We start from the raw sequence: 27,400 nt of genomic DNA on the forward strand, positions 1-27,400 counted from the left end.
TCCCTCAGTTTCACCAAATTGAATTGGTGAAGAAAGATGGGGGTCCTCAATAAAGAAGGTAAATCCTGAAACTGGAGATGGTACCCCTCATTCACTGCTGATGTAACAAGATAACCACGTTGGAATTCAGGTTTATAAAAGAACACTTTTGATGGTGATACAAATACAATGTTTAATGATGAATGACTTGAATGAGAAGAGAATTATGATTAATACGTGTGGGTATAAGATCCAAATATTAGACTAACTGACATACTCTGCACGAACCTAATAATGCAACAGATGAAAATATAAATAAATGACCTTACATAGTGCAAGAACAAAGGTGAATGATTCACAGTAATTTCATACAATGAAAAGAATGATGTGTTTTACTCAAATAGTAAAAATGAGTTCACTCAGATAGTGAATAATGAGGCATTTTACTCAGATAGTAAAATGATGAAAACAAAGGGACAGATATCATACAAAATATCTTTACAATCCCAAAACACTGGGTATTACAAACCCCAAAATTAGCTCATGGCTAAAAGATTACATGTATGGAGTTACACACTCCATCACCGGCACACTTGGCTACCAGTCAATCAAGCAGTCAGTATTCCAGGTAGCTACTGACGACCATTCAATTCCTTGGTCAATCAAGCAATCAGTGCCCACCAATCAGTCAGCAATGCCCAATCACCTGCTACTCATCCAGCAATGCTGTTCACTCAGCGCTATGGCTGCTATGGTTCAGCTTTACAGCTGCTATGGTCAACTTCTGCAGTTAACTCTACAGCTGGTACCACGTTGACTCCTATCAGCTGAAAATACATCTAACACAGTGTACTATGCATGACACTTGCATATACGATAAAATGTAAGGACGTTATATACGATAAGCTACATAGATTACATTACTGGCACATACATACAATAACAATGTGAACAAAAATTTAATGCATTGAATCAAATATCCAGTACAGATACCATATATGATGTGGTTCCTGCAGTGTCAATCTAGACTGAAGAATAAGCATCTAGTGAGCAAGCTGTTATTATTCCTTGCATAAATGACTTACCAAAACCTAGATATAAAATGATTTTGATAGTAAGTGTATCTGAACCCTGCGGGTGTACAAGAAGTAACCCAAAGTCCCTGAAGGAACCGAAACAGGAGGGAAAAGGATGCCATGTAAAGATCTGGAGAAAATGAATGGATAATAGAACACCAATAGAGATAATTATTGTAAAGGCCAGGCTACAACTGCAGTTAAAAAACACTGCAGCAGGTAAAATTTCTCTGGTGCTTGGCATATGTCTGATCACATCAACATCCTTGAAAAAGATGAACTATTTGTGCTTGTTTTACAAATAACATAGCAAGGACACAGTGAGTTGCATAGCTGCCAACCTTATAGGCTCGCAATTAGTGAAAATAGGGATAAAAAGTAGTGAATTTGGACATGAATTAGTGAAAAATACTATGACAATAAATGCATCCACTCTGACCATCAATACTACAATATATCAAGATCACAATATAAAACTAAAACACTATATATTATATGCAGAAAAATATCTGCATTTCTATTTATTACAGTATTCATAAACTTCATTTGTTCTTGTGGTTATTTATCAAGACATGATACTGTGGCAGACTTGAACTTCCTCAACAGCTTGATCATAAATTTATTTTCTAAATAGTTCAGACTTCTTGCCTGCTGGTTGATCTTGGTGACTAAAACTGCTGAGAAATTTTCTGCAGCTAAGGAGGCCCTAAAGTCTGTCTTATTTTTCCTCAATAAAGAAAATACTCTTTCGCTGTCACTGTTGCTGTGAGGAATGTGCAGGAGCTGCAACGCTTTTGGTTCTTCAACAGGAAAATTTGGAAGCGATTTTCGAGTCTGGGAACATTTGTCGGAACAAATGTTTAGCATGGTCTCCAGCTGATAAAGATAGATTGTGTTCAACAAGAAAACTCACAAATAATGCTTCAGCGTTGGTAGCTTGCAGGTCTTCAGCCGATGGCTTAAAATATTCCAGAGCTGAAATCTGCGAATTCTTAATTTTCCCTACTTCTACGTCTTTTTTGCAACTGATGAGCTTCCTCACATCGTCTCTGCCACCATGCCCAATACTAAGAATGCAGTGCCAATTTTTGATATATTCCAAATTAAACTTCACTTTTTCAGCAATACATTTCTTTTTCCTTTTATTGGTGAAGACATTTTCAAGATCTTACATGCGATGCCGAATGGTAACTCAAATCAGTGTTGGTGACGCATGTGCGGAGCAAAATTCCGGTTTGGCCCCAGTTTCTCTCAAAAGCATTTGTAAAACTACTCTTTTACAGATAGACTAAAATAGGCTAAAATGCTTGCTACCAGGCCAACTGTACTAATCGGCTGTAGTTTTACTAATATCACGACCAGCAGTACCGGACCATTTTGGCAACTGCGAATATCATGACTTGAGCTTAACGGGAAATCGGTTATTTTATTAAAGATTTAAAGTAATTGAGAATTGGAGAATTTGTGAATTTTTGGCTTGCAGCGTGAATCCGTGAATTGCTGAAAAAGTCCTGAAATTCATGCCAAATTCGTGAGGGTTGGCAGCTATGGAGTTGTATGACGAATTGCATCATACTGATGATTCTTCACTCTAAGGGAGGATGTATGGACATCAATAATGGATGGTGCGTTTCTTTGGCACAAAAAAGAAAGCTAAACAATAGCTATGGGTAAGCTATTGCTGCTATGAAAATATCATCTTCTTACCCCAAAATTGACTTCAAAGTACCTGAACTCTAAGCAATAAGAAATATCAATTTTTACCCAAAGTTATATACTCCAGCAATTATCCTTAAAGAACAGGGTAATTATCAATGGGTCAAGTAAGTCTAACTCTTCTCCAATAAAGAACAGGGTAATTACATGGTACATAATATGTTTTACTCTTCATCCTTGAAGAATGGAAGTAATTATACATGGGTGCATAAAGCAAATCCAGCTCCTCTTCCATAAAGAATGGTTGTAATTATACATGGTACATAATGTCCAGCTCCTCTTCCATAAAGAATGGTTGTAATTATACATGATACATAATGTCCAGTTCCTCTTCCATAAAGAATGGTTGTAATTATACATGATACATAATGTCCAGCTCCTCTTCCATAAAGAATGGTTGTAATTATACATGGTACATAATGTCCAGTTCCTCTTCCATAAAGAATGGTTGTAATTATACATGGTACATAATGTCCAGTTCCTCTTCCATAAAGAATGGTTGTAATTATACATGGTACATAATGTCCAGCTCCTCTTCCATAAAGAATGGTTGTAATTATACATGATACATAATGTCCAGTTCCTCTTCCATAAAGAATGGTTGTAATTATACATGATACATAATGTCCAGCTCCTCTTCCATAAAGAATGGTTGTAATTATACATGATACATAATGTCCAGCTCCTCTTCCATAAAGAATGGTTGTAATTATACATGGTACATAATGTCCAGTTCCTCTTCCATAAAGAATGGTTGTAATTATACATGGTACATAATGTCCAGTTCCTCTTCCATAAAGAATGGTTGTAATTATACATGGTACATAATGTCCAGCTCCTCTTCCATAAAGAATGGTTGTAATTATACATGGTACATAATGTCCAGCTCCTCTTCCATAAAGAATGGTTGTAATTATACATGGGTGCATAAATTAAGTCCAGTGTGTGTGTGTGTGTGTGTGTGTGTGTGTGTGTGTGTGTGTGTGTGTCTGTGATTTGGGTTTTTAATGTAGCTTTAAAAAAAATTCAGTCATATCACTACTATATATGCAGTGTGGCAGTTTACAGTGATCTCTAGCACTGGGGCATCATGCCCCAGACTTGTAGCATGATGTCCCACCCAGTCACATTACCCTGACACCAGGCCGACCAGTCCTAACACTAACCTCTTAATGCTGAGCACCTAGCTAGACAGCCGTTAGCACCATTTTCATAAGTCATTTGGTTAAATTAAGTACAGCTCTTCTCCCATAAATAATGGGAGTAATGGGTGCATAAAGGCATGCTAAATAATGGGAGTAATGGGTGCATAAAGGCATGCAAAATGATGGGAGTAATGGGTGCATAAAGGCATGCTAAATAATGGGAGTAATGGGTGCATAAAGGCATGCTAAATAATGGGAGTAATGGGTGCATAAAGGAATGCAAAATGATGGGAGTAATGGGTGCATAAAGTAATGCAAAATGATGGGAGTCATGTGTACATAAAGGCATGCTAAAAGAATGGTTGTAATTATACATGGGTACATAAATAAAGTCTTTAGGTGCAACAAAACAGCAAAATACTTACAAATCTGTCACTAAAACTGTTGAAGTTTTTAACAAATATTTTCTTCAGGAGATCAAGATCTGAGATGTTTATTACAAACATGCCTCCACCACGAGAGCTACAAAGAAAGGAAATATTACACATTTGTATTTTTCTTAAAATTCTCAATTCCCTCTTATGGCACTCATTTCTAGATTTAATGAAATATAATTTGTACATTATTTGTTGTTGCTGTTGTTGTGGGGTTCAACGTAATTTTTCAGCACATGATAGGCTATACATGGCGGCCAGTATTAATGGTGGAGGAAGAACCTGGGAAAACCCCAGAAAGAACCACTGACCCACGAGAAGCTACTGGCAAGCTTTCTCACATACCCAGAATGACATTTTTTGTGTTAATTCTCAGATATTATTGATTTCAATTTGATTTCTATACTCATAAATTGTAAAGTTTGTACTGTTGGATATTGTGAACATGCCAAAAGTGCAACAGAGTGAATTTGTGAGCCCAATCTTCTTATCCAACACTACAAACAAGATAATTTATTTTGTTAAATACACTGTACCTCTATCTGTTAAATGACAATTTATTTAAATTCCTTTTTACAACTTAACCCTGGTAGTGCTGTGTTGTTTTGCTTGACCTTGAAACCAGTGCTGATTTGTTTCTAACTGCACCATCTGTGCATGTTGAATTGTTTCAGAACAATACAGACTTTATGGGCCAAATTTATATAACAGCTCAGAGCCATTAATAAAAATCAGACTGCTGTGAACTTGTAAAAAGTGATGCATATATGCATGAAGATTGCGACACTAAAAATGTCGGTGAAATTGATGTGTTCATAGTTACCATAGCAACCAAATAGAAACAATGGGTTGAAAGTAATTTTTGACCAAAAAAAATTGATTATAGTGTATACTTTTCCATCAATTATAGTTATTCTGAATGTGTACATGGACAGTTAATTTGTTTCTACATATTACATACTCTCAGTTCAGTAATTTTAGGCCTATAGCTAGATAAATTAAAACTTCACTTTCAAGCGTGTCCCAACATTTTAGAATATTTAGATGATGCAATATTTATGTAGTTATTAATCAAACATTTTCTCCATAAAAAAATATAATTATATTCACTTGTATAGTTCCTTGATAAGGACTCTGATCATTACATTAAAAAGAGCTCTGACCTCTCACTGCAAAGAGCTTTTATCTCCGCATTGCAAAGGGCTCTGATGTCTGACAATGCAAAATTCATTGAGCTCTATTCTGCAATGCACCCTGATCTCTACATTGCAAAGGCTCTCATCTATACATTGCAAATGGATCTGATCTCAACAATGCAAAGGTTCTGATCTCTGACATTGCAAAGGACTCTGATCTCTATATTGCAAAGGGCTCTGATATCTGAAAATGCATAGGGTTCTGATCTCTACAATCTGCACAGCAGGACCATAACATTTTCTCACACACAAGTGCATCTGGAAACCACAACCACATTTAAGTGCAAGTGTCCTAGACAATTCTACTGCATTTCAATATAAGCATGTTTAGACACTCTGCCATATCTTCACACAAGTGCTTCTGGATGACCATGATAAACAAGTGCCATTTGCATGGACAATACAGCCACCTGATCACAATAAACTTTAGTAAAACAGACTTGATGGAAGTTTCCATGGCATTAAAACATAAACAGACTTATGGGAAGTTTCCATGGCACTATAATATGTATTAGTGTATCAGAAGATTTCTAAATGGCCAAAATATTATAAAAGGACACTGAAAATAGAAAATCCAAATGGCTAATACTGTCTTTATAGGTTGAAGAATAGAATCCAAACTATCAGATTACATTTTTGAGGATTAAATTTATTTCAGGACCTTGTCAGTAATGATGAAAAACTGTTGAACATATATATAAAAAAATAACAAGACCAGATATGTTACACAGCAATTTTTTCAATCATGGCCTTAAAGCCTGACATTGAGAGGAACCTATTTATAGCATACTAACTGAGGACTTGGCATAAGATATGCAATTTGGCAAGAATGATGCCATTACCATAGAACAATAAATATATAAATTTGAATTTGAAAGCTTTGAAATAGGCAGCCACCACAACTTTTCAAAGATATGGAATGCTGAAAATCTGACTCATTCAAAGTTTCATTAAAGTGTATAAAAACTTTAGCTGTATTCTTTAATCAGGTTATGCTGTTGAATGAGAAATTAGGACCACAGGCTATCAGGGGCCATAACTCTTCTAAATGATAATGTGGAAGACTTGAAATTAAATGTATTCAGGGTCTCAGCATTATAAAGCTGTGATTCAAAATTGGTTGAATTCCATCAAAGCTTAGTAAAGTTATACTAAATCTCTGGTAATGATAACTGGCAATCTGCATTTCTGACCCCATTACTTCTGGATTATTTTTAGCACCAGGACCATGGTAGAGGAGGCAAATGTCCACAACACTTCCCAACTGATAGACACAGTATTCAATGCCCAAGCTTCTGGGTCTGGAACTGGAGAGAACAAAGGTGGGAAACTTGTGGTTCCACTTTGTCACAAAAGACTGGTCATCGGAAGCTCCCACATTGCACAGATCCGAGTAAAGACTGATTGATGGAGAGACCAATCCGTATGAAGGACTTGATGTTTCCTGGAAAGAGTGTCAGCCATGACATTGAGTCTGCTCATAATGAGCCTGATTTGTACACTGATATGAAGATTGTTGCACCAATTAAGAAACTGCCAAATGAAGACACACAGGTTGGGTGATTTGATGCCCCCCATTTGTTTGAGATTGGTCACCACCAGAGTTGTCATACAAAATGATGACCACATTTGCCTGAGAGTCAATCCTTTGATGACAGCCTTAATTTTAAAAAAAGCTAATGTGTAGAGGCCACTTCCCTTACTCAAAAGTGTTGCTGATGATAGTTAAGTCCAGCAACAGGTGGGCACGTCAACTGTATGTACTGGCATTGGTATAACCATTATTTCCACCTGGGGCTTCTCCAGTGGGATCCCTATGTTCAGCCAACCTGGGCTGCACTGATGATGCAAGACTGATCATATCTTGTGCACGATCATGTGAGAGTTTGATCAAGGGTATTTGAAAAGGGGCTCCATTGTGCTAGCAATGTCATTTGTATGGGGCACATAAGAGGAAAGCAGAGTGGGATCAAGTCCACTGCCACAATGAATAATCTCAGGAGTTCTCTATCTGAATTCTAAGTCCCATAGGACTCAATGAGTTTAATGATCCTGATTATGCAAACAAGAGGAAATCATACCAGACTGAGGTTAGTGACAAACTCCATACCTAGACAGACAAACTTCTGGGATGAATAAAGGTCCGACTTTCCCCAGTTTACTAGAAAGCCAAGATGATCTAAAAGTGTGCAAAGATCATTTCTGCCTTGGAGAAGAAAGAACGTAGAATATATTTCTGGAGAATGTCATCCAAGAATGCTGCCATTGTTGTAGACGAAGTCGATCAGATCAGTGTGACAACACAATCCATAACCCTGGTAAAACCCCAAGGGCTGATGTTGACGCTCAAGGATAGGACTTTGAACTGATAAACTATGTCATGTAAAGCAAAACAGAGAATATACCTGTGACAAGGGGTGTATATGAACATGACAATCTGCATCAGTCAGATTGAGGCTGACAGTATATTTGTCCCATTGGATGGAGAGATAAATTGATCTCAACATCTCCATCTCAATTTTCGGAGTCAAAAGGAATTGGTAATGGTGACTCGGGTCAATGATTGGCCTCAACTTTCCAGTTGCCTTCCAATATGAAAACAGTCTTGACTAAAACCCCAGCAAATCTGGTCTTTGCACAATCTTGTCCCTCTGCAGTGGCGGGTCTGATGGTTTCACAATGCCTGTGTGGGTTGAGTGGTGAGTTGGAGGGGCAGTTCCTGAGCTGTCTGTTCTGAACTTCTTTAAGTTTCCTCCAAAGAGGGATGGTGACCCAAAAGGGGTCACCAGTAAAGTCAGGGTAGGATCAGGGTTGAGTGACAGGGACTGCAGACATGCGTCACGTCGTATCGGGTTAAGGTAGCCAAAGCAGCAATGCACTGACCTTTAAATCTAATATCAAGGACATAGTGACTATGTTCCGTCCGAACTTGGATGTTTTGGCATAGAACATATTTTTGTCCATAACAAAAGAGAAGAGCAGACATGTGACATGCTGCAAATTTTTCATCAAGGGCCAGGAGACCAGTACTGAAGGTATCTGTAACATGGTCGGATCTAAATATTGCTGATTTGTAGGAGCTTTATCACACTGGCCTGGCCTGATTCTGCTTGTCACTCTGGAAAAACCATAATGGGTTGCATAGATGACTCAATGTTGTCCTGATTGAAAATGTCACTAACTGTTCCACGTGGATAAATAGTGAACATATGGAAGTCTGGCACTGTCGGAACAGCCAGCTGGTTTGCCAGACATAAGGTCAGCCTGTATGCTGGCGGTATATAAAACAGTCCAGTTATAACCAGTACTGGCTGTTCCCAGGGTTTGGCTGGATGGACAGATGTCTCACTGAAATCTCCATCATAGTGAGGGTATGGCTAAACGGACAGACCTGTCATTAAGATCACCATAAATACTAGCTGGCCAGACCGTCTAATCAAAAAAGTCTTCACGCTGGAATGGTTGGTAAAATGGACATATTTCTCACTGAAATCTCTGTTACAATAAGGTTATGATGCTGATGGTATGGCTAAATGGATGGATCTGTCACTAAATCCCCACAAATCCAAGTTGGCTGGACTGTTTCAATGAAAAAGTTATCAGGTCCCCATGGTGAGATGTCTGTGCAGCCATGGTGAGATGTCTGTACAGCCATGGTGATAGGTGGACAGCTGATAATGGTGAGATTGTATTATGAATTGGATTCAATGGATCTGGTACAAACCCCATGCATCCTGATTTACAGACCCGAAGGCCATGCTCAGTTATGCGGGGGTAACTTACACCCACTGGGCTTACTAAAATTGGGGGGAACACTCCCTAAGTGAGTTGGAACTGTCAGTGATGAACTTTATGTTGTCTTTGGATACATACATTGTCTTCCTCTATTTATTCTGTCTTTCCTTCCTACTGAGGCCTTCTGAATGAACTACTGCTTTGAAGTTTGTATCTCATGCATTTAGCTGACATTACTCCTGAACGACACAAGCAGGGAAAACAAATTAGCAAAATTCAGCATGTTACTAACTTGCTAGTACAGTTACTAACTTGCTAATACAGCTACTAACTTGCTAGTACAGCTACTAACTTGCTAATACAGTTACTAACTTGCTAGTACAGTATATCCCATACTTCCTCTGACCATGTATTACATACACTACATGTCATCAATGACATACACTTAGTACATCCAAAGCAAGAGTCATGGTCGAATCCCATTCTCTCAAATTGACACTGTATGCATTTAGTTGATATTTCTGCTGAAGCGAGACAAGAAGACAAAAGAAAGCATAAGTGAGTAATTTTGTTATTAACACACTAAAAAACCACCTCCATTAATACCAGAGTAATCAGAAATAATCAGTGTCACATTTGATGCCTTTTAGATGATGCTTTGAATATATGAATTTAGCTGACATTTTTACTGCAGTGGCGCAAACAAGGAAAATGAAACATAAATGAGTAATACAGTATATTGTTAACTCAACTACTCTTGTTAATAACAGAAAAGTAATAAAAATGTTGTGTTAGAGGCATATAGCAATTCTGTGAATGAATAATGCCTAGTTAACAATCATATCAAAACAACACTAAATAAGATGAAATCAAGCATAATAAAACTTGCCAATACTATCTCTGTTACAAGTGGAGTAAGTGAACATAGTCAAAGTCACACTAGCTCATAATGATCTTTCATGAGGTCAATGATAGCATGGCATAATGTGTGATCTTAAATAGACAACGTCCCTGACAAAAACACCAAAAATTGGCAGAAATTGTGAAAATAATGTATTCAACCTGCAGCAGATTGATTAATCCACACAAGAGATCAAAACAGAACATTGGATGGTTCAATCTGAAAGACAAAAATGGAATGGACTGTCAGAAGCTAAACTCTATGATGTACCAGTACAGCAGCAAAGCCAAAAACTAGCAACACCTGGTGGTGGCAAAGGGAAGTAATGCACAAGAGTCATTTAGACAGGAAAAGATGATTTTTGTATATTAGTAGGGCTGGATTCATGAGGTAGCTGGCTAATATTCCTAATGTAATATGATTGGGGAACGTATTTGATGGAGAAAAGCTATTACTGCCATGTTTGTAACGAACTAGGATATAAGCAAAAGTTGTGCACATACCAATAGGCAGAAGGCAATGATGTATAGGCCTATGCAACACATATCCAGCAACAAAATGCATTAGAATAGGTGTATAGGTTTCAATGTAATAATTATAATTCTATAAACAGGTTTCAGGCACTATCTGATTTGTTTACAAAGTGCAACTTGGTAACATATAAACAACTATGCAGTAATGTTCAAGTTACTTCTCCCTCTGAGGCTCCTCAAGTGTCTAATATATCAATGTCTTCTTGTAGGTATGTAAATCAGTCTCATATTGAACATTCTCATGTATCCACTACATGTGGTCATGGTACAACAGATGGATCTTGTATGTTATCATCTTCATGTGTTTATGTAAATAATCAAGGCAATGTAAAGAAATCTGTCAAATCTAAAACCAATACATGGCATACTACCTTGTCTGAAAATCAATCCTCTGATCAAAATTGTCATGTCTTTGGCCTCCTCAAAAGAGGTCTGCAAGTAATCAATCTAAATATTCAACAGATCCTCCCTAAACTGAATGAGATAAAGTTAATATTACAGCAAACTAGATCAGTCAGTATTCTAGGTCGATGTGAAACCTTTCTTTCGATGATACTGATGATTTGGCTCTCCAAATACAGGGGTTCAACTTTGAAAGAAAAGATAGGGAATCCATGAGGGTGTGGGTATTCTTCTCTATGTAGACAGTTCCATTAGTTACAACAGACGTGTTGATCTAGAGACTATTAGGGGTAGAAAGTATCTGGATTGAAGTAACCCTTGCCCAATCAAATCCAATACTCTTATGTTCAGTTTACAGGCCACCTAGTTCCACAGCTGACTGGGTTGATGGATTTGATGTCCAAATTCAAAAAGCATTACTAACAGAAGATTTAGAAACTATCATATTAGGTGATTTTAACACTGACTACATGAAAACTCCACCATTAACATGGATAAGTAACTTTGAAACTTACAACTTTACTCAATTAATTAACACTCTAACTAAAGCAATGTTACAGATAAATGTGCTACTATCATTGATCATGTCTATACTAATAAACCTGAAAGCATAAGTGAAATTAATGTGCCAGTGTATGTACTGAGTGACCACTACCCAGTCTGTAAAACTTAGAAATGTTCCGAAATCAACTAAAAATGGTCAACACATTGAATTACAATAGAGGGACTTTAAACAGTTTGATGAGGAAATGTTCTTAAATGATTTAGTTTGCAAAACCTTCCAATCAGTCTGCAATGTAGCTGATGTCAACACTGCCTTAGACAAATGGTATCAGAGTTTCCATGCAGCCTCAGACAAGCATGCCCCAATTAAAACAAAAAGGGTTAAACACCAAATTACACCCAAGTGGATTACCCCTGAAATCAATGAGGCTAGGCACCTAAGCGAAACTTTCCACAAGAAAAAAGACATGAAAAGCTATAGAAAGTGGAGGAATAAAACTATGTACCTGATAGATAAGGCGAAAGAGATCTACTATAAACAGACTATTAATGAAAGTCAGAGTACCAAGAAATTTTGGAACCATGTAAAAGAGCTGAACCCACCCAAGAACAGTTGTTTTCCTCTAGACTTAAGCAAAATGAGGATACAGCAACATCTGTACAAGACACTGTGGAAATGTTCAACAATTTCTTCATAAGCATGTTCTGTAACAGTGTTCAGAACCAGACAAACAAACCAAATGAACTTGATGCTTTTCTTTAATTTATAAGAGCTAAAATTCCTGACGATAATTATTTTTCAATAGCTAATGTTAGTGAAGATGATGTTTTTGATATGCTAATTAAGGTGAATATTAATAAATCCTCTGGATTGGATGGGATTGGTCCACAAATTCTTAAAATTGCTGCATCAGTAATAACAAAGTCATAATGCATATCATAAACTTAAGTATAATGAGTGGTCATTTTCCAGAAACACTGCAAAAGTTGAACTGTTATAGGTTCAACAATCTTTTAAACTGGTTTAGATCATACCTAAACCAAAGGTCTCAACAAGTAAGCATTGGCAGTATTAGCTCTCGAACTTGCACTATTCATTCAGGGGTCCCTCAAGGCTCAGTTTTAGGCACGCTCCACTTCCTTATCTATATCAATGATCTACCATTAAATAATGAATCCACAAATACAGATTTGTTTGCAGACGATGCAACTTTTTATACTTCTAGTTCTAATACTGAAGTTATCCAAATGAGATTAAATTCAGACCTTATTAGAGTCCAAAAATGGACACAACAAAATAGGATGGTAATTAATGACGGTAAAACAAAATGTATGATTTTGGGGACATCACAAAAGCTACACAAGTCAGGGAACCCAGAACTATCTCTTGCAATAAATAATCATCTGTTAGAAAATGTTAAACATTAAAAGTTTGTAGGTGTTTTCGTAGATAATAATTATGGAATGACCATATTGATAAGCTTAGTAAACCACTGTCATCCAAAATTGCCCTATGCAGCAGAATCAAGAAATATTTACCTATGGAAACTTGCAATCTATACTACCAGTCATATATTCTTCCAATAATGGATTACTGTTCACATGCATGGGGAAAATGTGCTAAATCTGAGCTTGACAGGATTTATTAACTTCAGAAATGAGCAGCACACATAATTTTAGATTCAACTATTGATCATCCCTCAAAAGCATTGTTTACAGAACTCGAATAGTTCACAATTTATGACAGGATAGATTTTCACAAGGCAGTTCTTTTATATTAATGTCTATATGGAACTGCACCAGAGTATCTTCAGGACTTATTCAGGCCTTTTTCAACACATTACCAGTTGAGATCAATATCACATGGAAACCTTCTAGCACCAAAACCAAGAACAGAGCAGTTTAAAAAGAGCTTCCAATACTCTGTTACAGTTCTGAGGTACCACTACAAGTAAAATCTGCTGAAAATATTAGAGTATTTAAGAAGAGGTATCATGAGCTTGTATGTTCTTCTAATAGATAATGGAATTTAGTATTTTTAATTCTAAACAGTAATTATTGTTATCTTCATATAATGTGCATTGTTAAGAAAGTCTCAAGGAAGAATAGTCCTTGACTAATTAATGAGTCACCCTCTATAAATAAAGCATTATTATTATTATTGTATACCACTAGAAGCCAGATAGTACCGGGTGAAATTCTGGGTGAAATTCAGAGGCTTTTAGTAACCTCGGAGTGAAAGCCAGCAGTGCATAGTTCAGACATCAATAATTACTCTGACTAACCACAGGTGAGAGGCCTCACATAAAATCAAGCAGCATAGAGGTCTCACATAAAATATTCATCAAAGAGGCCTCACATACAAACTGACAGCACAGAGGCCTCACATACAAACCAACATCATTGAGGCCTCACATACAAACCAACATCATTGAGGCCTCACATAAAAGCAGACAGCATAGAGGCCTCACATAAAAGTAGGCAGCATAGAGGCCTCGTATAAAAGCAGACAGCAGAGGCCTCACATAAAAGCAGGCAGCATGCAGTCGACACACCTAATTTCTATACTCATTTACACACACAGCAATACATAGTCATTAAAAAGGAAAGTTAAGAACTGAACCAACATATTTATTCCTACAATCAACTGCCTGGGTCACAAAATGCCTTCTGAGTAAGATATGAGTATATAGGTCTAATATGGATGAATCAGTGTAATCATAAACACAAATACATATCTCATGCTAGTTAAACAAAAATTGTAGGTCACTGTGAACCTTTCCAGTTTTATGGGTATTGTAGTAATCAAGATGCATCCAATTATCATCACTGGAACATAAACATAAACACAAACAATGCTTGAGAAAAAACTGACTTCTGAGATGATGTTATTGTATACTCAACAAGATAATTCCCTCACCAAATTTTGTTAACACTCATGCCAGCTTCAGAGAGGTCAAGACATAATTATTTCTAATATAAGAGGCAAAAAGGCATAACTTGAGACTGATGCGCTACTGTACAAATGAATGTTAAAAAACTGAAGATTAGACCTGCTGAGTTTTTTAAACCATCTCTAATATTTTTGAATAATATCATTTTCAAATCAGTCACTGTGGCAGCCAAAATGGTTAAAGAGCAGCACCATTGTCATTCAGGAGATTCTAGACACCACTGGAACACTTTAGTTGAAAAAAAACCAAAACATTTTGACATGATCAAAAGACAACTAATTTCAAGAAAAAGTGAGAAATTTTCAATACGTTCATGGTGGCTGCTACATCTGAGGACAAATGAACTACATTTTAATGCAGGACAACAAGATATCATAATTATTCTTCTGGTAAATACACTATGTCGATATAGCTTTCCATTCAGGTGTAGCAATAAGATTTTAAAGATGGCTGCTAAGTTTGTCATACCAGATGTCAGAGGGGCCCTGAGTGGTCTAAAGCGCTCTCCGTCACGGATCACTGCCATCTCACCTCTGTCTGTGTGGGTTCGAGTCTCGGGCTCGGCAAATGTGGATATGTGAGAAAGCTTGCCGGTAGCTTCTCGTGGGTTGTTGGTTCTTTCTGGGGTTTTCCCGGGTTCTTCCTCCACCATTAATACTGGCCGCCATGTATAGCCTATCTTGTGCTGAAAAATGGCGTTAAACCCTATAACAACAAGATATCAGATCTACACCATTTTCATTTGATACTAATTAGATATTATAGCTATAATCAGACAGGCACGATTGTTATTTAAGACCAAGGAGATACCAGAAGAAGACTTCTGGTGAAAACCCATGCTGATATTACTTTCTACTAAGGAGCAGTCGCAATAACAAGATTTTCAGGCTCACTACTTTGGTAGCCATAGTGGATAGCATATCGGTACTGTTTTCATTTTTGACCATCCAGATATCATAAGAAATCTTAAGTCTTTTAGTGACATCCACCTTTAGGAATAGCAATAACATATCTGCTGTGGTGGCCATACTGGATGTCTGAGCAGAAGCAATATCATTTTAGGACCAACAGGAAGTTTCATAGCAATCATCAAAGTAGTTTAGAAGAAGTAGTACATAATAACAAATTTCTGCTAAAGCAACTTGTCAAATGGATAACATGCAATCCCATGGTTTATGGTGATATGCGAAGGACAGCAGATAATCCCATAAGTTCTTCTGGTTAATGGATGACGATGGATGAAGGACCACAGGCAATCCCATGGTTTATGATGATATTTGAAAAACAGCAGATCATTCTGTAAGTTCTTCTGGTGAATGGATGACGATGGATGAAGGACCACACACAATCCCATGGTCTATGATGATATGTGAAGGACAGTGGATCATCCCATAAGTTCTTCTGGTGAATGGAAGATAATGGATGAATAACTATAGGCAATCCCATATGCTCTTCTAGTTTATGTAAATGGATGAAGGACAACAAGGACACTAGAATTCCTTCTGAAACAAGAGTTGCTCCAAAGGACTGATGTTCTACTGTTCAGCAAAGAATTTCCAAGAAATGAAGATAAGAGCATTTCTTATAGTTGCTGAGTGTTGGAACCATCTCTAAATTTTAACTTCATTGGTTTTCAAATTAGTCACTGTGGCAGCCAAAATAGTTTAAAATCAACACCATATTCATTCAGGAAAAACTGGACACCATTAGAACATGTTTGGTGAAAACCCCATTTTAATGTGCAATTCCTTTCTGGATAACCTGTGTTAAGATTTTCATTATGTTCATTTACAATGAGGACCAACAAGATACATAATTATTCTTCTGATAAAAACTTAATGCCAATACAACTTTCCATTTCGAAAGAGTAGCAAGAAGATTTTCAATAGAACTGCCATTAAGTTGCCATACAGAATGTGAGACCTACGCCATTTTCATTTAATATCAATTACCGTAGACATCATAATAAGTCTTCTGCTGAATTCCCAGTTTTCACATGGCTTTTTATTTAGGAGGATAAGACTTTCAAGATGGCTCCTTTCATATCCATATGGGAAGTCAGATAGGCATAGTTGTTACTTACAACCAACTAGACACCATAAGAAGTTTTCAGTGAAAACCCTACACTGATGACTTTCCAATCAGGAGTAGCAGCAATAACAAAATTTTCAAGCCAGCTGCTGTGTTAGTAATATTATCATAACAGCACAATTTTCATTTTGGACAAACCAGATATCATAATTCGTTCAGTGAAATCCCCAGTGCTAACAAATCTTATAAGCTGTGGTGGCCATATTGGATTTCCGAGTAGCACCATTCTGATTTAGAAGCAACTAGACCTTCGGATTAAGGTATGTGAAATGTTTTCTGGGAATCATACAGATAGTTAAGAAGAAATAGCGATAACAACCTTTTCTATGGCACACTGTCAAATGGACAACCGTTTATTCCATAAGCTCATCTGATCTATGATAATGGATGATGATCAACAGATCATCCCATAAGTTTTTTATGATCTATGACAACAAATAAGGGACAACAGGCAATCCCATAATCTCTTCTGGTCAAAGAGACAACAGGCAATCCCATAATATCTTCTGAGCAAAGAGACAACAGGCAATCCCATAATCTCTTCTGAGCAAAGAGACAACAGGCAATCCCATAAGCAATTCTCGTCAAACGGAAAACAGTCCATCCCATAAGCTCTTCTGGCAAATTCTCATACTAACAAACTGGGTATACTAGTAACAAACTGGGTATACTAGTAACAAACTGGGTATACTATTAACAAACTGGATATACTATTAACATACTGAGCAACAATAACATTATACTAAATTTGATTAAGATACTGAATGTATATTAACAAACTGGGTATACTAGTAACATACTGGGTATACCATTAACAAACTGGGTATACTATTAACATTCTGGGTAGACTATTAACAAACAGGGTACACTATTAACATACTGGGCATACTATTAACAAACTGGTTATACTAGCAACAGTAACATTATACTAAATTTGATTAAGATACTAAATGTATATTAACAAACTGGGTATACTAGTAACATACTGGGTATATTATTAATATACTGGCTATGCTAGTAACATACTGGGTATACTATTAACAAATTGGGTATAATAGTAACATACCGGGTATACTATTAACAAACTGGGTATACTACTAACATACTAGGTACACCTCTCCCTTGATAACTCACGCACAACAGGGTCCACAAATATAGACCGGACTATAAGCAAGGCACAAGTTACCGAGATATCGAGAAAACTGTGGAGGGGGTGGGGCGGCGTGGGGGAACTGGGCTGTTTAATGACTGAATCCTCATTTTACAATCACATCGATAATAATTTTTAATAATGCGCTTTTTCTAATGAAGTTGTTCGTCATTCTGTTTAAATAACTTTTTTTTTCTCCAAAATATCCAACATATGAAAGATCGTTCCAACTGATTTGAACAACCATCACGTGTGCACAAAAAATCTGTGTATTACATCACTGCTTTTTGTTTTCTTGATGAGTCTGGTTCCCATAGTGGTATTTAATAGTATCTTGCCAAATCGGTAGTCCACAATTTGGGAACTAGACTAACTGATGATACACCACCAAACATGATTCCTTTTTTTCAAAAACACGCGACATTTATTTCGTGACACGTCTATGTCGAAACTCAATTTTTATTGTTCAATTAGTAGAATGTTAATGTCATGATTTCATTGGAAGTAATAATGAAATTTCTTATCATCCCAGAGGATATCTCTAAATGCCAGTTCAAGAATTCTTTAAAACTTGCTTGCCCACAATGGTCCGTACCTGTGAAATCAACCTCTTTATTTTATGAAATAATCTTTTCACTTTGCTGCCTTGTTATCTTTGATCACAGTTATGAAAGAGTTAATTTAAGGTAGTTTCTGTTACATACACAATTACCGTGTTTGATTGATCAAATGAAGTGAGTTCACCCGACATACGACCAAGGCCGCTAGATTTTAAGTTAGTCTGATTTTTGTGCCTTTTAACTTTTCTTTTATTCCACCTCCTTTTTTTATTCAAAAGACATAATTAACGTGATAATATATAGGAGGCCAGCATTTAATTCAGTGCAACAATACAACAAATACTTCCACAAGTCAGTTATCAAAACACGGTCAGCACTTAATTAGGTTCTCAGAGAAACGCTCGCAGACATAGCTGTTACGGTAGATTGACGCATTTTACGTTTAATTACAAGAGGACACATTGCACTTATGACGATTACACTTAAAAGGAACTAAAAGATGGAACCAGAACACAAATTTCAATTGATAAAAAAATTATTTAATTTGTATTTATTTATTAAAGTACTGAATCCACTTGGCGTAAGTGACATTTTCATTGATAGAAATTTCCTTACATATTGTTAATTACGGTGTACTAGGAATGTCGTTTGGAAAAAAAATGTAAAATTTTTTTAAAACTTTGATATTTCCAGGTCTTATCTACCATTTTCAATGATAAAATGAGTGATACATCAAAGTTTCCGTTACCAATTTTGATCACGATTTTCTTCAAATTCAACAAATAGGGATAAATTTTGGGGGTATTTTCGGGTTTAAAAAATGGGATCCATGCCTGACACCGCGTTACAAGTGGGTTTGCGAGTTATCAGGGCGCGAGTTATCGAGGGAGTGGTGTATACTATTAACATACTGGGTATAATATTAACAAACTTATGGGGAACTGTATCAATCATCATAGAAGGAAGACATTTCTTTTTTTTTAATTAGGCAACATCAGTAACAGAAAATTCAACAGACCATGGCTCTTTAAAATTGCAGCAATGGATTATGGTCACTCTTTCCAATGGCTGATACCTTTCAAACACAGGGCCACTGGTGGCTGAGTGGTCTAAAGAGCTTGCTTTTACCAACCACTGCAATCTCACCTCTGTCTGTGTGGGTTCATGGCTTGGTCTCAGCCAATTTGGGTATGTGAGAAAGCTTGACAGCAGCTTCTCATGGGTCAGTGGTTCTTATCAGGGTTTTTCTGGTTTCTTCCTCCACCAGTTATACTGGCCACAATGTATAGCCTAGCATGTGCTGAAAAATTGTGTCAAACCCACAACAACAACCATTCAAACACAATGAGAGTAAACCCTTGTCACAAACAAGGTTTGTTCAAACCATTTCAATTTGTCTTTGATCTGACACTACAAATGCTGAAATTAGCTATTTACTAGGGGGTGAAATGATTTACTGGTGTTGATACACCACTACCTTTACCATACCGAAAAACATATCGATGAAAGAGGTGAAGAATCAATCCAAAATTATTCTTACCTTATTTATTCTTTAAACTGAGAATTATCTGAGACAGCATTGATTTTGTCAGTAAAAAAGAAAAACCTATTGACAACATTCACTCACTCACTGTGACATAGTTTGCAATCCCACCCTTGCCAATTCCATGCTAATTATCTTATCCCAACAGCATGTTCAGCATAAAGGAGACATTCCAAATGTGTTCCCCGTGCAACATAGAAACTTTGCATAGAGTTAGTTTTTAAATTTAGAGTAAACTACTTCATTATGCACGCTGGTATGTGAATGAATAAATTATCATATCATCGGCTACGTGTCATGAATCTTTTTTAGATGTGGCACGTGTATCGTTTCACCACTACTATTTACCAAGTAAAATATTTACCTGTAGACTCGGCCAAACCGCTTAGTATTCAGAAGTTCAAACTCATATGTCCCCTGCCAGAAAAAAAAAAAAAAGAGGACTGTAATATCTGTGTATGACAAAAGTACACTGCATATACAACTGCAGAACACATTATACAAAATCTAGTTAACCCATGACAGAGGTCTTAATTATACAGTACTGCAACCTTACAAGGCTGTTCATGGGAGTTCTCACTGTGACCAACATAATAATGAGTCCACCTTAAGGTTATACTAATAAGACTGTCATATAACAATGTAATCAACACAATTTTGTTTAATGATATAAAGCTGCTGAATGACCTAGAAAGGCGGCCTTGCTGAGCTGCAGTTATACATCACACAAGGCCAAACTGAGCTCTTTGGTACGAAAGGCCTTTGAGGTAAAAGCTGGACTTGGATGATGTCAGTTACAAAGCAACTGTGCTTAAAAGTGCTATTTAGTGGTGACTATTCTAACTTCATAAGCTAGTATGTTGGAAAACTGGTCCTTGGGTTGTTCCTCACAAGCAAAGCAAATGATCCATTATATCCAGGTTTACAGGGCTTTAGCAGAAATATCATCCTTTCTTTTTTTTAAAGTGAAAACTGTACATTTCCTCTTCTAATTTGCTCAATTCACCTGGGTCCCACTTCAGAATCTGTTCTCAGCCCTTGGTACAATAGGTCCACAGACAATACAAATTTCAAGATAAAGGAGTAATTCCACATGAATGGAATACTATTCTTGGCAATGAAAACTGTGACCATCATGAGTGAACTCGAACCATCGTGGCAGAATTGCATGTGAGACAAGGAATCTCTAGATATTGGCTTTAAAAGTTGGCTTGATTCAACCTTGTCAGAGCTCACAAAAGTTTCCATTGTGGACAAAAGACTAAAGGTGCCACAGGTTGAAACAGGTCAAAGTTTGCAAGAAGGTCAAAGATGTCTTTGTTCTGTCCTATTTTATCCCAACTACCATGTCTAAGATAGGGCACAGCAGCCATTCATAGTAAGTGGGGAGGGGCTGACTTCTCCCCAAGAAAGCCCAAGAGAGGGAGTTACTGTAGCTAATTGTGGTACCACGGTTTCTGAAAGAGAAACTCTCCATTTTCCTGCATATGTTTTCTTTCTCTTTAATAAACTGTAGGCACTGACAGAGATATCAGAAAAGAAGCCAAAGTAAAGCATTACTGAATTATTACTGACATGGAGAGAATCTGAGAACAGAATGGCCATTGTTTCAACGTGTTTAATCATTGGTGGGCTATGGAAACTGGTTCCTCACTGAATGAATTAGAATAGAACAGGCATTCACCTAATTCCAATTCTCATACACAGATACAATGCACTGTTAAGCTGCTGTGGGTAACCTTTCACAGTAAACAATCATTAATATTAAAAGTGTATGATTGGTAAACTTACTGATTCCTATTTCCAAATGCCTGTGTCACCAAGGGACTACTGAGCAGAATTGGATATAAAAAGGTCTAAATTGAATGAATCAGTGTTATCATAAACACAAATACTTAACTCATGTTAGTAAGATATAGATCAGTGAACTTTAGTTTTATGAGCAATAACTGAGAGGCAGCCAAGTATCAAGTTGTATGACTGGAATATAAACAGCACCCATGAAGTGAACTTTTAATACAAAAACTGAACAAAGTCAATAAACATGAAATATAGGTCACAGAGGTTTCTTTTGGCAGAAAGGATATAGAACTTGTCAAGATGCATCCAATCACCAAGTTTCATGACTATATGTGGGACATATAACATGCCAAACCTTATTGTAGTCATGAGCTTAATGCAAAAACATTACCAAAGCCAGTAAAAGATGAAATATAGGTCACAATAAGCTTCTGTTATTGCAAGGGTGTGACCGATGCCCATCATCACCAATTTTATGATTACAGCGTTAAGATTTCCTAAGAAATGAACACTGAACACAAAATTAAACCCACAGGTCAGCAAAGCATAAAATATGGTCAATACTGACCTACAACTGAAATGAGGGAGTTAAGAATGCATCGATACTGGGTGAAATTAGATGATTCACAGTTTTCAATCCTGGGTATGATCAATATGCATGGTGTCCAGGTCAGAGTCAGCACTGGAACTGTAATGGCCAATTACCAGGCACTGACAATATCCTGAAGCTGGGTGTAGCAAGAAAACTGATTACAATACCCAATTATGTTGCCAAATATACTTTATATATGACTGGCATCCAGGTCAGACCCAGTACTGGAACTGTCATTGCCAGAGGCCAGAACATTATCCCTCCAGGAGTTGAGGAAGCAGGTTGAGTCTGTACTGGCACTGGTGTTGTATATAATTATGTGGCACCTGGAGCACAATTCTGACTATCCTGGCAAAGATCATCATAACCAGTACTGGGTAAATTCTGTGTTAACTTCATACTACTGGATTGCATAATAGTATGCTTCCTGTTGTTGTCTTTCAATCCATATCATCATACATTTGACAGAATAACTCAACAATAAGTTTAATTCATGCCACAGAGTCCATAGCAGTACCACAGATTAATCAAACTGTATTATAATGATGGTCATGATAATATGGTGCAGCTGTTCACACTGGATTTGATTAGGTTTTATGTATAATACTACTACTACTACTACTAATAATAATAATAATAATAAAAATAATAATAATAATAATAATAATAAAAACTGCAAAATGTCATACTTCTTGATGCAGGGAAAAGGTGGCAACTTCTTGACCCCTTAGGACCCATCTAGGGAAATAACTTCAAGGACAATACAATAAAAGAAGAAAGCAGAACTTTGGCTATATTTCAAACCTGGAATGAACGGGATAATACAATGATTAAAACTAAACAGATGAAATTAAAACTTCAACCAGTTTGAGTAAAGTGCCTTGCTAAAAAACACATCATGATAGACGATCCAAACTCATCCGATGGTAGGATTCTAACATGCTCTCTTTCTGTCACATGCTAACCATTCAGCCATCACAGTTCCTTAGAGTTGGTGTTAAAATGAGGTGCATTATAATAAGGGACTATTGATCATACCTGCGTTATATCAAAACTGTGTTAACAGTACCATAAAAGGGGACCTATGATCATACCTGCATAGTCTGAATCTTATGTTCTCTTTCTTTTCTTGTAAAGCTCTGCACAACAAGCAACTGCATCCATAACTTTGCGATGAAAATGAACTTCAATTCATATCTGGGTCTTTATCCTCCATTACAGTACAAGCAGCAGTGACATGTCTTAACTTTAAATGTCAAATTCCTAGCAAGTCTCTTGCTGGCCGGCCCTTTTGTTCTTCATCCAAACGTTCTTGTTCTAAATCCAACAGGTCTTCATTTGTCAACTCCTCAGCATCATATTCCAAAACCTGCTCAATGTCAATCTCATGTAATTTCTCGTCTGCCAGCCTGACTTTGTTTGCAGCCTTTTACACTGTCCCTATTTGCTAATGTGATGGTGTCTTCGATATCCAAGCCATCAGAAGAATGATACAACTGAGGATAAAGTTTTTTCCAAAAAATATTCATGCAATGTGGTGAAACCTTCTGCCATGACATTTTTACAAATTGCAAGGCATCCTTGATGTCAAATGTCTTCCAGTAATCTTTCACTATGATGTTCTGTTAATTTGCTTCACCAAATCATTTAAAACTGGCCACAGATAATACAATTTAAAAGTCTTTATGACACCCTGATCCATTGGTTGCATAAGGGATGTGGTATTTTGTGGCAAATATATGACTTTAATATTTTCAGAATAGTCTTCAATGGTTCTAGGATGGCTGGGGGCATTGTCTAAAATTAATAAGATTTCGAATGGGATGCCTTCTCTCTGGCAATAGTTTTTCAACTCACAATGCAGGCCCTTCTCAAAGTATAGCTTGAATACTACACTGGTCATCGAACCTTTCTTATTAGCATAAAAGCAGACAGGCAACTGATTGTTCATACCCCTTCAAAACTGGGATTTTCAGAATAATAAATCAAAAGAGGCTTCAACTTGCAGTCACCTTGTGCATTGCCTGGCAGGAGAAGTGTTAAGCAGTCTTTAACAGCTTTAAAACCAGGTGCAGTCCTCTCTTCCACCGAAATGGAGGTGTGGTCAGGCATTTTTTTCCAGTATAGGCCGGTTTTGTTGACATTAAAAATCTGCTTTGCTGAGTAATCACCACTTTCAATAATTTTCTGCAGTATGGTGGGGAAACCTCTTGCTGCTTCTTTGATGGCTGAAGCAGCTTCACCACTTGTATTAACATTTCTACAAGCAAAATGTGCTTTAAATTTGTGCAACAACCCAATACTGGCATGAAAATCATTTTGATCAAATCTGAACAAATAATATACTTTGTAACAAATAATTTGTACATGTACATACATATGCAGCACAGAGGCCACAATAAACAAAATGGTGGGCACATAAGAGCTGTGTATTGTGGGTAATGTTTGCGTGAAACAGAGACACAATCTATATCAGAGAGTTATCCCAATAGTTAGTGATCTTTTTCGCATTTTTGCCATTTCACGTTATTTCAAATTCTTGTGAATTGAGATCATGTAAATCGTGATCACAATATAACATATATGGGGATCTATAAGCATACCTGTATTATATCAGTGACTGTGTTAACTAATACCATATATGGGGACATATAACCATACCTGTGTTTTATCAGGGAATATGTAAACTAGTACTGTATAATGGGACTTACGATCATACCTGTACTATTATCAGAGTCTATATTAACTAGTATACAGAAGGGGACCTATGACCTATGAGCATACCTGTGGTATACCAGGGGCTATGTTACGTCCTGGCATGTAATGGTGAAGGGCAAACAAGTATAACTGTCAAATTTAATTGAGACTGAGGCTCTCTTACCGATCTTATAACATCATGCAGGTTGCCAAAAATGGGAAGTTGTCTTGGTCCTGGGATGGTCATTCTAAATGACATGCACCATAGCTGGTCATATCTGAAAAGAATGAAGAATTTCATATGAATTCTCATGACACAACATGGCCAATGATAGCTGTAAAATAAAGAATTTCATATAAAGTCTAGTGACACAAGATGGCCTAGTTGTAAAATAATGAATTTCATATAAAGTCTAGTGACACAAGATGGCCTAATTGTAAAATAATGAATTTCATATAAAGTCTAGTGACACAAGATGGCCTAGTTGTAAAATAATGAATAAAGTCTAGTGACACAAGATGGCCTAGTTGTAAAATAAAGAATTTCATATAAAGTCTAGTGACACAAGATGGCCTAGTTGTGAAATAATGAATAAAGTCTAGTGACACAAGATGGCCTAGTTATAAAATAATGAATAAAGTCTAGTGACACAAGATGGCCTAGTTATAAAATAATGAATAAAGTCTAGTGATACAAGATGGCCTAGTTGTAAAATAATGAATAAAGTCTAGTGACACAAGATGGCCTAGTTGTAAAATAATGAAAGTGAAAGAAAGTCTGAAGCAAAGTGCACACTATACCATTAGTTTGCTTGTGGAATACAGTGAAATCTTCCTTGAAGGACACCGATATATAAAGGACAAAAATATTCAGAAATCCTCAAAGGAACTCCTTATGAATGTGTGGAATCTTATTTTTTTATTAAGGACAACTGAACATCACAGATAGAGGAAACCTTTTTTTTTTTTGGGGGGGGGGGGGTCCCTGTACACAAATACACATGTAATTGGACACTGTATCATTATAACAAGTTGAACACTTTGTGTCCCAGTAAAAACAATACAAAATACATACAAAAAATGCACTATGCATCTTTGTAGTGGAGTGGATTTACTATGTTATTAGAGCTGGGTTCACAGCCATGTTGTAGTGGAGTGGATTTACTATGTTATTAGAGTTGGGTATCACTGCCATGTTGTAGTGGAGTGGATTTACTATGTTATTAGAGTTGGGTATCACATCCATGTTGTAGTGGAGTGGATTTACTATGTTATTGGGGCTGGGTATCACAGCTATGTTTACTAAACACTGATATCACAGACAAAAATGACTTTCTGAAAATAAATGTTTCTATCGTATTCTGCTGAACAGATGCACTTGTTGTGTGGCAATAAGTGAGGAAGATGCCTCTATTTAAACCCCAACAGCTAATATTTGCTAAATACTGATACGACAGACAAATATGATTTTTTTTTTAAAAAAATGTTTATATAGTATTTTGCCGAAAAGATGCACTTTTTTGTGACAGTAAGTGAGGAAGGTGCATCTATTTAAAATATCAACAGCTAAAGTTTAATAAACACCGATATCACAGACAAAAATGATTTTCAAAAATAAAAATGTATTATTGTATTCTGCTAAACAGATACACTTGTTTTGTCAGAGTAAGGATGGTGCCTCTTTTTAAAATCCCAACAGCTAATGTATCTTGGTCTCTATAAGTCTACTATTAATTACAAGTAATTTACAGTTCTCAGTTGATGAAGTGGTACACACATGACAAAAATAGAAACCCCTCAGGCTCTAGAAACTAAACACATCATATGCTGGTGTCATTTTCCCACCAAGAGTGAGATAATGAAGAGAATTGCCTCAGGCCTATTTTGTATGGCACCAAACAAAGTCATGTTTTCTCTTCTTCTAGATTTTCTATTTTTGCAAATCTTGTGCATACAAAATTGGACAGATAAAGGATGCATACTGTGCTTTCCTAATTGAATTTCTTCAGTAGACATACCTATGTCAAACACAGGCACCTGCTTACATGTATATTTAGGGTGGGGAGGGATCAATAGATTAAACATACAAATGCAAACAATTCTAAGTTACAAAAACATATTTCCAAATGAAAATGATATAGAGTATTATCTGAAAAACACTTTCAAGGATAAATAATTGCTATCTCTTTGAAATTAAAAAGAGTGCATAGGAAGAAATTATTCTGAAAATCTAAACAGCAATTCACCCCATGACCTTGGTCTCTTAAATTTAGATCCATCTTCCCCAGAAATGTGCCATGTACACTCGTGAATCTGGTTAAATATCTAATGTCTATCCGCAGACACATGATATAAACTTTTCTCTCCCAAAAATATGAGAAACCAATCATTG

General features: G+C 36.6%; 1 protein-coding gene across 1 annotated transcript in view; it reads right to left on the bottom strand.

Annotated features, from left to right (window-relative positions):
• Positions 1-27,400, bottom strand: part of LOC149776690 (uncharacterized) — a 187,124-nt gene that overhangs the window by 149,435 nt on the left and 10,289 nt on the right. The window contains exons 3-5 of the mRNA XM_089941330.1: positions 25,193-25,286; positions 20,284-20,336; positions 4,342-4,438 (exon numbers count right to left, since the gene is read on the bottom strand). Coding sequence (XP_089797456.1) covers positions 4,342-4,438; positions 20,284-20,336; positions 25,193-25,286 — 244 coding nt within the window. The remainder of the gene's footprint in view (positions 1-4,341; positions 4,439-20,283; positions 20,337-25,192; positions 25,287-27,400) is intronic.

This window comes from Sinohyriopsis cumingii, chromosome 18 (assembly GCF_028554795.1).
Source record: "Sinohyriopsis cumingii isolate HCF-2022 chromosome 18, ASM2855479v2, whole genome shotgun sequence".
NCBI lineage: Eukaryota > Metazoa > Mollusca > Bivalvia > Unionida > Unionidae > Sinohyriopsis > Sinohyriopsis cumingii.